The sequence below is a fragment of the Panicum virgatum genome, chromosome 6N (genome assembly GCF_016808335.1).
Source record: "Panicum virgatum strain AP13 chromosome 6N, P.virgatum_v5, whole genome shotgun sequence".
NCBI lineage: Eukaryota > Viridiplantae > Streptophyta > Magnoliopsida > Poales > Poaceae > Panicum > Panicum virgatum.
Genome location: NC_053150.1, coordinates 33,087,038 through 33,098,509, shown reverse-complemented (window position 1 = coordinate 33,098,509; position 11,472 = coordinate 33,087,038). Strand labels below are relative to the sequence as shown.

Sequence of the window (11,472 nt, the reverse complement as noted above, 5' to 3'; positions counted from 1 at the left end):
GCGGGAAACCAAAAGAAAAAAAGGTGGGAAGGCGCCCCGAGAACGCCTTCTCCTGCTATGGCCTCGCCCCTCAGCTGCAGAAGACAAAGGCAATGATCGCCCCGGGCGAGAGGCAGAGGACGCACTCAAGAGAACCCATAGGGTGTCCTCTGAAGCTTTCGCCACTTCTGTCCCCCGGGGCCGTTCCACCAGGAGGCCTGCAGTGGTGGAGAGCACGGGAGGCCACGGCGCGGGAAGACTCTGATGCCGACGCGAGGTAAGGTGCTCCGAGAGCGCTACCTTCTGCTTGCAGCACCAAGCCCCCGGCCGCGCCAGCGCCAAGGAATACCAAGGGAGCCACAAGGGAGATAAGGTCGCTTACCATGCCCCTTGGAAAGGAAACTAGTGGTCGGGCTCGCCCAATCTCGCCCCATGGCACCCCGGTTCCTCTGCGCCGGAACGCGGCTCGCGGAAGGAGCACGTTAGCAGGTGGGTGTCTGAGGAGGATCCCCCGCCATTCGCAAGCATTCTTCTAGCACCGGAGATTCGAGCCATGCCCACTCTCATCTGGAGGACGGGTGTGGGGTGTGAGGAAGAGAACTACCAAAGGGATTTCTATGATTCGTTTTCTTGTGCGGAACCGTGTATCACAATGCTCCTATTTATAGGCGAGCGTGGGCACGAACGGCCCCAGCGTCCAGCGGGCCAGCCGAAACAGGGCACGCCAAAGGTCCTCACCTAATCGAACCCTCTCTTGAATACCGACGGAATGGCGCCAACGTGCCCAGCAACCGCCGCACCACTCGGGGCATGATCGCCGCACGACCCACCAATGGGGGGCAGTCCCGAACGAGGGAAAATGAGGCGTCCGCAGTCCAGCGATAAGACGCGACGACCGGCCCCGAGATTCCACGGTCCTTCAGTTGGCCATCAAGACGGGCCTGACTCTATCACGCCATCACTGGCGCGCGCCGAAAGCTGAGGTTGCGGGCAGTTGGATGGGACGCCCCGGTCAGGGGTCATCAAGACCGAATCCAACGGCTCTACGATTATTAAAATCGTAGAGCCGCTTGATGGCCTCTGACGGGGGAGTAAACCCGGGATCCCTAATAGGCCCGACATGTGTGAAGGGAGGCTGGGTAAACCTACTAGGCCGAGAATGGGACGACCTGCTAACCGGCGCGGGGAGTAGCCTTCGCCGCTATGCCAACGAGTCCGGGAGTCCGACCTCCCGGGACACGTGGCAGTCCCCCGACCTAGCACCCCGGGTCAGAGCCATGCCGACGATCCAGGACGTGCGCTCCAAGAACATCGCGCCTCCTGACAGGCGTGCCGGCCAAGATAGGCCTCGTGCAGGCTCCGGGACGCCAGCTCCCCTTGTCTTGCGGCAAGGGCTTAGGCAGCTGGACTCCCTGACAAGGGGACAGTGCCGCTCGAGCGGGCCCCGTGACACAACGGGAGGGGGCGTCCACAGATGCTGCCTCCCCCGCCCCCCTCCCCACTGTAATGATGGTTGCCTCTGCGTACCATTTCATTACGCCAGCAAGCATGACCGGAGGCCCCCGGCCAGACCTCGATAAGACACCCCTCACCAGGCGCGCCGTCATGTGACAGGAGAGGCGTGTGATAGCCCCGCGGAGAAGGGACGTAGGCTCGGGCGGACAAGACCGGAGGAGACCCCCGAGCGACAGTGGTCGCGCCCTCCTGACTGAGCCAGGATGGGACAACACCGGGGGAACACGTTGCCCGAGGAGATCGCCAGGATCAAGCCTGCCCATTCCCGACCGACCGAGTGGGCCCCGAAGACTGACAAGGACGTATCGCACCCCGACGGTGCGATGACACAGCACTAGACATCTGTAATGGGGGCTGCACCTTGAACTATAAAAAGGAAAGCCCCCCACGTAGGAAAGGGTTGGACTCCCAGAGATCCAGCACTGCTTGACCAGCTTGTAAGCTCCCCTCTGAACTTTGAGCACCCGGGCTCGAGAGCAATAGAGCAAGAACACCACCCCCCATACTGGACGTAGGGCATTTCAGGCCCAAACCAGTCTAAACCCTCGAGTCTTCGCGTGATAGACCATATTCGATTAAGCACACAACAAACGAGCAATCGAGTAGTTTTGTAGTCGCCCATTTCCCGCAGCGACACTATTATAGCCCCCCTCAGACCCCTGTTGACGCTCACTAACGACCATTTCTGAGCGTCAATATTGCCAGAATAAATGGACGGACTTGCATTTCTTACACTCATGCTACTAATAAATCACCAAATTCCACATGTCCCTCTAGATTTCTATGAGTACAGGATTTAGCTGAAAATGGAGGACAATCACACCCTTTGTACCGAGGAGCAAACACCGACCAATCATATGTCGCCACGTATGGACCAAAAAGCCACCAGAGAAGAAATCCAGAATAAACGAAGCCCAGCCATACACCATTGACCAGTGGGCCCTGAGAACAGTCCACAGTAAAAAGGAGAAGGTCGGTGGGCCCAGTGGGAGGCTGGCCCATGGGCCCCACCGCCTTCAGGCTTCGACGTGGCACTCTCTAATTGGCTCACAACGTCGGTTCTAGGGGTTCCCTGCTGATTCCACGGCCGAGGAGAGGGTGGCTCCCCACTATATATATGAGGGGAGGGGCTCCATTTCAAGACATCACCAAGCATCCAAGCAATCAAGTTACTCTCTCAAGATGTAGTTCATCTTCTCTTGTATTTCTATATACCGCCGCCTTCCCTGCGGAAATATAAATGACACCCCGGGTTACTCTCGGGTAAAATGCTACGGCAGTACTCCGTGCGCTTGCAGATTTATTCGTCGCCCATGATTTACCTGCCACCCCATTGACGTCTGCGGACGCCATCGCTGATCTCCAGTGGTGACGTTGGTAGGTGTCAACAACCCCTCACATCCTTGACTCTGAAACTCTCTCCCATGGCTACTCCGGACAACTTGCTGCGTTAGATAAGTGGACTTCCAAATATCGCACTTGTTCTTCCTCTTCGTCTTGGCATTCATCCCTTTGTCGGTCTTCTTTCCTTCTTATGTCCTTTTCACCTTCGACCTTAGTGGCTTGCCCACGGGGGCCTCATAATACACCAGCAGCAGGGTTGTCAGTAGGTCCACCGCCACCACCTGTAAGCAAATGTTTTGAATACGTTCATAACATTGTTTCTGATTCGAGAGTCAATAACCAGTAGATTCATCTAGTGTAGAGTAACAATTTTTGACATATTTTTTTCATACCTAGTTGGACAGTTGGCAAAACATTTGTAGTTGCAACAACACCTTTGTTAGATGGAGCAGAATGCACATCTATAACAGGAGCTGAAAATACCACCGTATCTGCTGCGCTTTTAGTTGTAACACTAGACATATTGATTGTATGCCAACTTACCCTAGTTCATTTAGCATTTCTAACCAAGCATTTCTTTCACATATACAAAAGCATTTAAATGTTTCATCAGGCAATAATGTACTGCTAAACAGACATAATAGTCAATTTTTCATATGTTTCCTGTATACAAACTTCCCCTAGTTCGATCAGCATTACGATCAATCTAACCAAGCATTTTTTTATCTGCATTTAAATAGGCTTTTACAGCAATGGACTCAAATCAAGTTTTACATTGGTGGATTCTACATCAGCACATATGTCCGGATTCTCACGTACACAGTTTAGTTTTTGTAATTGAAGATCTGCTGTTTTTGCATCTAGGGGGATATGTTTTTCCAGATCTAGTTGCTAGAACCTCGAAATAAAGTTGCTCAGAATTGTTGTATAAAAAATTGAGATTCGATCTGCGGGTCACACTTTTTTCTAGTTGTGTTTTCTGTTTTTTTTCTATCATCATTGATGCCGTATCCGCGTGCTGCAGTTTGCTCGAGTCCCGTCCTATTTTGCTTTTTTAATGTGCACTGGGTGTCAGAGGGAATAGGAGACAATGTCAGAACAGAACAGCAATAAAATAGTATATTTCCAAATAGGGATTGGTCCTACTCCCGGTCTAACTTATGCCCGAAAGTTAGCCGGGTCCTTCTTATATTTTCTTTTTTCTTTTTTCTTCTATTCCTTCTTATTTCCCCCTCTTTTTTTCTTTTCTCTCCTCTCCTCCTTATCTGTTCGGACCATTCTCCTTCTCTCCAACTTCCTTTCCTCCTTCTCCATGCCGCCGGACACCTCGGCCCCGCCGCGAGCTCCCTCCGCTGTTGGCCCTCTCCACTATGCCACCCTTCTCCACGCTGCCGGCCACCTTGGGCCCCGCCTCGCCCGCGAGCTCCCTTCGCCGCCGCCCTTCTCCATGCTGTCGGCCGCCTCATCACCCCCCCCTCCGCCGCCGCGAGCTCCGTCCGCCGCCGGCCACCTTGGGCCCCTGCCGCCGCGAGCTCCCTTCGCCTCCGTCCTTGTCCCTGCTGGGTCGCGTGAAGCGGGCCACCTCGTGGTGGTGCGGCGCGCCGTCATGATTGCCTGCGCTGGCTACCCGCTGGTCCAGCCCGTCTCAGCGTGCCACCGGCCTTTGCTCCCTCCGTCCGCTTCCCTCGTGAGGATAAGGGTGTCCGCAAATGTGAGGAGCCGCGTGGAGCCATCTTTTCTGGCTCCACCTCGCACATGGAAGCCGCGAGAGACTCCGAGTGCAGCTTCGAACGTGGAGCTACTGTGTTTTCCACCGTTTTGTAGGGCTCCGGTCGGAGTCGGTTTTGGAGTCGGAGCCGGAGCCCTACTTACCAAAAGGGCCGAAGGTGGAGCAGTCCCGAACTCCCGATCATAACCAACTTCTACACTTTCGTACTCCTAATCGATTTCCTATCTTGTCAAGTGTAGATAAAAAAAAATTGAGCCTTGCTCTATCTCCCGTCCTGAAAGGATCCGACGATTGACGGTCGAGAGTCGAGACGTCTGAAACCCTCTGAAAGGATACACTCAATCAAACCCGATTCAGTTCCTGCCACCGTTCCACGCAAATAAACGCCGCCGCCGCCGTTTGCTAGCCTATAAACCCAGCGTTGGCGATGTACGGTGAGATCCCGGACTACCGCTACCGCCTCATCGACTACGTGGGCGACGGCATCGTGATCGGCTCGTCGATCGGAACCCCCTACCACTTCACCAAGGGGTTCCTCAACTCTCCCAATGGCGGACGCCTCGCCGGCGGCGTCCGCGCCGTCCGCACGGACGTGCCTCGCTTCGCCGGCAGGCTCGCGGGTCTCCTGGCCGTGTTCTGGGCCCTCGAGAGCGGCATGTCCCTAGCGCGCCGCCGGAGGGAGGATCACTGGATCCACCTCGTCGCCGGCGCCGGCACCTACGCCCTGGCCAACATTCACCGCGGCGTCCCCGCCGCCGCGCGCTCCGCGCTCCTCGCCGCCACGGCGATTGCGGGGTTGTCGGTCGCCGATCTGAGCTTTGATTTTTGGCATAGCCGACTCCTTAGGTCCGGCCGTGAGGTGGGGAAGAAGAACGGCTTGCCAGCGCTGGTACCCAGCAAGCGCGTCACCCCGTGCCGGGCGGCTCTCAGGGATGCACCGGGCGGCTCCATCGAAAACAGGTGAACGAAAATGTGTTTCCGTTCGATTTTGCTCGTGATTGCTTAAAATATTTTGTAGGTTTGATTGACTGGTTCCCTTTAATTTGGTTCAATGTGTGGGTCGTCTACTTATTTGCTTGCGCATAAGAAAGAGACATAAATAATGTTTCTCCTTGCTCCCAGCTGAGGCCGCAGTTCTCTCCATCCTAGATTTTTGACAACTAATAACACGGCAATTTACATTGGTTAAGCCACGTTAGGAAATAATCAATAGCCATTAGATAGGTTTTCTTAGCTTCATGTATAGGAAATAATTGATACCCAACACGAAAATTGCAAACTGATTTGGTAATCTGAACATGGGATATGTGAATGTTAGTCAAGGGTTTCTGCTTTGTATGTTTCCTTTCCTTTGATGATACACTATTCTCCATAACTAATTATTGCAAAAAAAAAGATTTCATCTTTACACGTGCAAAGGGATGATTAGTTTGAGTGCCTCCAAAAAACAAAATCTGACCCTTTTAACCATGATGACCAGTGGCGGAGGGTGAAGCTAATTGTAGAGGGGGGGGGGGGGGGATTTCAGAAAGCAAGTGAAATTCAGTTCAACAGTTTAGAAATAACGGTTATATATACGTATATATTATAGATATAATTGGTCATATATCACAAAATACAGTCCTTCATATCCATGAAATCAGAGATTATATCTTCGTAGGTGTAGTTTCCTACAGTTTCACCTTCGACATGTACTAACAAGCTGTTAGCAAGGTATCCATCATCTATTTTGTTGCGTAGCCTTGTCTTGAGGATCTTTAGGATAGAGAAAGCATGCTCAGCAGTAGCTGTTGAAACTGGGAGAGCAACAAGCAAACATATCAATCTGTCAACCAAGTTGAGGATCCTATGTCGTCCAGTCTGAACAAGGCTTTGACAAAGCTCCACTATGGTTGCAATTTTTTTCATATCTTCACTCTTGGATGCATCAGCAACAAAATGTTCCAGCTGACCCTCTAATCCAAATATTTCTTGTTGATTGAAATCAGCTGGCTAGTACTTCTCAACCACTTTGCATATCTCTGTTGCTTGGAAAGAAGCAAAACCATTTTTTGGTATCAATGTAACACTAAGGGACAAAAGATCCATCACCTTCTCATTGAACTTCAAAGTTAATTCAGCCAGCTGAGTGTTAATTGTTGCACGAAATGTCTCCACCCGAAAATAATGCTCATTGGTAAAATGATTAGGCTGACGACGAGCACGACCACCCCGCAAAATGTATGTTTCTTCCATGTTTGGAACGACAACATCATGTTCAATGCAAAACTCAAAAACCTTGATGAAGAAAGTTTCCCATCCATCATCTGATCTCGTTTGCTCAAGAAGAATCTTTGTGGATTTCACAAGCCGAATAGCATTTACTATGTCTTGTGATTTCTTCTGTAAAGCTTGACCAAGGTGTTCAGTTATTTCAAATATTTCCCTCATCAGGCATAGAATAAATACAAACTCAAAAGATGTCAGGTACTTGAAAGAAGTATCTCCATCTGCACGGTGTGTACCAGCTGTTGAATCGGCGGCTAAGTTCTGTAGAACTGAACTCACTGGATTGAACATGTCCATAAGACTAGAGACAGAACCTAAGTGAGAACACCTAGTCTCTCCTGGATGTTTCAGTGAACGAATCTGGTTTGCTCCTTGACCTGTCTCAAGCTCATCAATAGCTAGCAAGCGTGCAAGCTCAACCATTTGGGCATCATGGAGCTCATCATGACGCTTTTGAGATGAGTCAACTGTGTTTACAATAAAGAAAAGTTTCTGAAAAAACTGGGTAATAGGAACCACATCCTTTGCTGCAGCGACAAGAGCAAGTTGCAACTGATGTGTATAGCAGTGAACATAATATGCATAAGGACATTCTCTTTAGAAATAGTGCTTGCAATCCATTGAATTCGCCCTTCATGTTACTGGCGTCATCATATCCTTGGCCACGGAGGTTCTGAACATCGAAGGAATACTTGGACAATAAAGAAGACAATTCTCTTTTCAATGTTAGTGCCTTGGTGTTCTTTACATGTATCAAGTTGAAAACCCGTTCTTGTAAAACACCATCTTTATCAACAAATCTGAAAACAACTGCCATGTGCTCTCTTTTTGCCACATCACATGTTTCATCCACAAGAATAGAGAACTTAGAATTGCCGATTTCATCACGAATATGCTTCCTGACTTTCATCACAAGAATACCCAAAATCTCCTTTTGAATATCAGGTTAAGTGTACTTGCAGACTTTTGGAGCGTTCTCCAGAACTACACTTGCAATTTCAGAATTAAACTCTGCAAGAAGTTTTATCATCTCAATGAAATTACCTCTGTTTTTTGACTGAGGTGTCTCATCATGACCTCTGAAAGCACAAGACTGAAATGTTAGCCACTTAACAGCCTCAATTGATGTTTTCAGCCGTAGACAGTTTCTTTCCTTCTCCCTTTCAGTTATCACTTCAAAAATATTTTCTATATGATTTGGTTGATTCAGTATAGCTTGACATTCTGCCACTGCATTGTTGTGATGTGAGCAAGGTTCAGATCCTACATGGACTAAGAATGCACAATTTTTTTCCATCATTAACTTTCTTCCAGGTGTCAAAACCTTGTGCTATGAAGACATCAAAACCACCTCGCTTCTTTATGTTTTTGCTGCACAGGAAGCAGAAAAAATAATATGCACGGCCACTACTCTCTGAGTATTCCAACCAAGATGGAAATTGACTAAACCAGATGTATTGGAAGCGGCGTCGATGCCCTTTCGGCCCAGAAGGCTTATATTTCTTTAGTAATGGCTGAATGGGTCCTAAGTGCAAGTATGCTCGCACCACTTGATCTCTCTGATTATTTGGGTACTGCCAAATTCGTGGACGAAGTGCAGGATCCCTCTCCAAGAATTCAATGCCTCGAAACATGACAGGTTCATTTGTTTGATACTCTTTGCCTTGTCCCTGTTCTCTTTCTTCAAACTGATCTGTTGCTGCTTCTTGCCTATGGGGTTCCTGATCACTGAACTGAACTTCTTCTTGTTGCTGCTGTTCTTCTTCCTGTCTTGCACTTGCAGGTTGCAATTCAAGTAGTTGAGGTACAGAAGGAGCATCAAATAGATCTTGCCCCTCCCCATCAATCGATTCATCTCTTTTTCTTTTGAAAAATGAATCCAGAGTCTTCATACGAACCATTGCTACCTAATTCAGAAATTACATCTAGTCAATTAACTATGATTTTGCTAGTTTCATGGGGATTAAAGAAATTAGGGCAAGCGATTGGAGAATGGGGATTGAAGAAAACCTGTAGACTGTAATCAGTTTTGAGACTTCGAGGCAGTGTTACATGGACACGGGTGCGGGTGTCGGTGTCCGACTCGGGTGCGGGTGTCCGATTCATTAGAATTTTTTGGGACACGGCAAATAACACTTGGAATCCGACACGGGTGTCGAAATCCAACACAGGTGCGGGGTATCCGACTCGGCAAAAAAATTAAGACACGGGTGTCCGGGTAACACAGCTTCGAGGGGCTCCCCCTTGCACTGTAGATAGGCAACAGGAACAAGCACCACAGGAAGAAATCGGCGAGCACAGAGAGAACGGAGACGTAGAGCTGCCACAACACGAGGTCCGCCGCCGCCGCAATGATGCGGAGACGCGGCGCCGCTGCGACTCGCCGCCGCTGCCTGCTACGAGCATCATGTATGCATGTATTGGGCAATTGCTATGCTTGGGCCTTGGGCTGGTACTAGACCTAGGGAATTTCTACCGAGGCAAAGGGGACCGGAGCCCAGTTTCGCCTCTACTGGGCTCCGCCACTGATGATGACAATTGTGAGGTTTGTTATCGTGCATAAATAAATATCATACTTTGTGTGTTGTATACTTGCATTGAAGCATGTAAAAAATTTCCGTCACAGCCACGTTTGATTAGTTGTTAAATGTGTGTACCCAATGCAGAAAAGGAGGTTCAATTATGCAATTTGAGTCTTCGAAATGTATTTGAAATCTGGTCCTGACTTGACAATTGAACTTTTTTTATTGCTAAAATGATTAGGAATCTAGTGTGTACGGCCTTCTGTAGAGAACTTTTGCAATCATAATGGTCCCTGCCCATAAAAGCTTATTCAATAATTCTCTTTCATTGACCATGCCCAAAATAATGAATATACTTTTAGTTGTGAAGTAATTTAAAATTTTCTGTTGTTTTTATATTAACCATTATCTTGTCGTTTTTATTTTATGACTGACAAATGAGCTGATCATATCTCTGAAACTTTTTAAGTTTTAGGTAACTTTGTTCTTTTCTTGGGACGCAGGGACTGGGCGTTTATGCTTATGCATATAGTGTGGTTTTACATTTACTGAGAAATACTGTGCAGATGTTTTTGAGGTTGTTTCTGTTACATGTTTAGATACATCATCATGTGTCTCAGTCTATTGTGAGCTATTAAGGTGTAATTTTGGTATGAAGTCTTTTGGCATCATGTATTTAATGTGCTTGGATTAGGGAGATATAATTCTTCCATTCCATCATGTCATTATTTTTAATTTAAGCCAGGCTCGTTTTGTTTTCATGCATTAATATGTATTCCAAGTAAGGTTGCAGGCATGTAAAACATGGGCCCAAATTTGGACTGTAATGCATTTTACAGGAAAACATTTTCTGCTGATAAAATAGAAAAGTGTATGAACACTTAAGATTACTAGTATCTTCATGCAAAAAATTAGAATTTCAGTCTTAACCTTAAAAAAAAGGATTTGAGTCTCACTTCTTCTTTGATTGCATTGTTAGAAGTATGTTGAGGATGTCAACTTCGTCCAGTTGAAATATGCTCCACAGCTGTCTTGATTTGGATTTTCTGTATGAACTCATGAGGTTTACAAATCGATAGGGAGAGAGACATTTTAGGATGTTTGTTTGTTGATTACAGTCTTTTTGGCTTGCAAATAGGATGTTTATAAATTGCAGTCCTTTTAGCTTGCTATTGATGTTTATATTTTGTAGTTTGAGGATGTAAGTTATATTCCCTTATGTTATTTTTCTGTTGACCTAGTATCTTTTAAGCTGATAATTTTTTCCCCATTCTTTGTATAGGTCAGAAAATGATGCGATACTGGACCTTTTTGGCATGGAGCAGGAGTCTGAAATGACTCCTAATAAGGATGTTTAAAGTAATCCTCTATGAACATCAAAGCCTTCACTTACCTTCAAGTACTCCATCTGATCCGAGCTGTCCACTAAAATCACATAATAGCCTCATCATTACATATATATTGCATCATTGTATTGTATGACATTATGAGAGAAAGCATAATTGTCTAAAATTTAAGTTTGAACTGCTTTTGTTTCATTTCTCTGTGTTGTGCTGTGCTGGTAAAGTCACTATGGCCAGGAAGACAAAGCTGTGTGAATTGTATTCTGTGCACACCACTTTTCTTCTCCATCTGCCGTTTCCTATTGTATTGGTACGAATTGGTAACTGGATGTGGTAAACGGACAGGCAATTTTTCTTCTCCAGCTGCCGCTTAATTCCCCATTATATTGGAACGAATTGGTAACTGGATGTGGTAAATGGAGTGGTATCTGACGGTTGCCTGTTCTGTTTCCTTCAAAGTTCCCCCACGACCCATCCTAGGATTCGGCCCAACAACCTCCACCCTCTTGATATTATTGCAGGCTACGGGCCCAACAACCTCCACCCTCTTGATTTTATTGCAGGCAACACCTTTAAAGTTGTTGTTGCTATTTTTTTTTGTCTTGATACTTAAATTGAGAAGGTGAAAAGTGAAAAAATAAAATTTATAAGATTAGATTGGTTTGTTCCCTCAAATATTAAAAAAAAACATTGGACCACCCTAGCTTAAAATTCTAGAGTTGCCGCCACTGCTCCTACTCATGATTTTCATAGCATGTCTTGTTGCTAGTGT

General features: G+C 47.2%; 1 protein-coding gene across 2 annotated transcripts; it reads left to right on the top strand.

Moving 5' to 3' along the window:
• Positions 1–4,867: 4,867 nt before the first annotated feature.
• LOC120679738 (mitochondrial import inner membrane translocase subunit TIM17-3-like) lies at positions 4,868–11,062 on the top strand. Of its 2 annotated transcripts, XR_005677298.1 has the most exons (4): positions 4,868–5,527; positions 8,150–8,474; positions 8,619–9,934; positions 10,640–11,062. XR_005677298.1 is itself a non-coding variant. In XM_039961392.1 (2 exons), the coding sequence occupies exons 1-2, from the start codon at positions 4,995–4,997 to the stop codon at positions 10,713–10,715; spliced, it is 609 nt and encodes a 202-aa protein (XP_039817326.1). In that variant the 5' UTR covers positions 4,880–4,994; the 3' UTR covers positions 10,716–11,062. The 2 variants fall into 2 exon arrangements, 1 of the variants encoding a protein (XP_039817326.1); XM_039961392.1 differs by lacking the exons at positions 8,150–8,474; positions 8,619–9,934 and having other exon boundaries at positions 4,880–5,527.
• Positions 11,063–11,472: the final 410 nt, after the last annotated feature.

Excerpts from the sequence above, each read along its gene's own strand:
- LOC120679738 (XM_039961392.1), top strand. The coding sequence starts at position 4,995 with ATGTACGGTGAGATCCCGGACTACCGCTACCGCCTCATCGACTACGTG. Across the intron at positions 5,528-10,639 it reads GGCGGCTCCATCGAAAACAG|GTCAGAAAATGATGCGATAC; the intron begins GTGAACGAAAAT and ends TTCTTTGTATAG.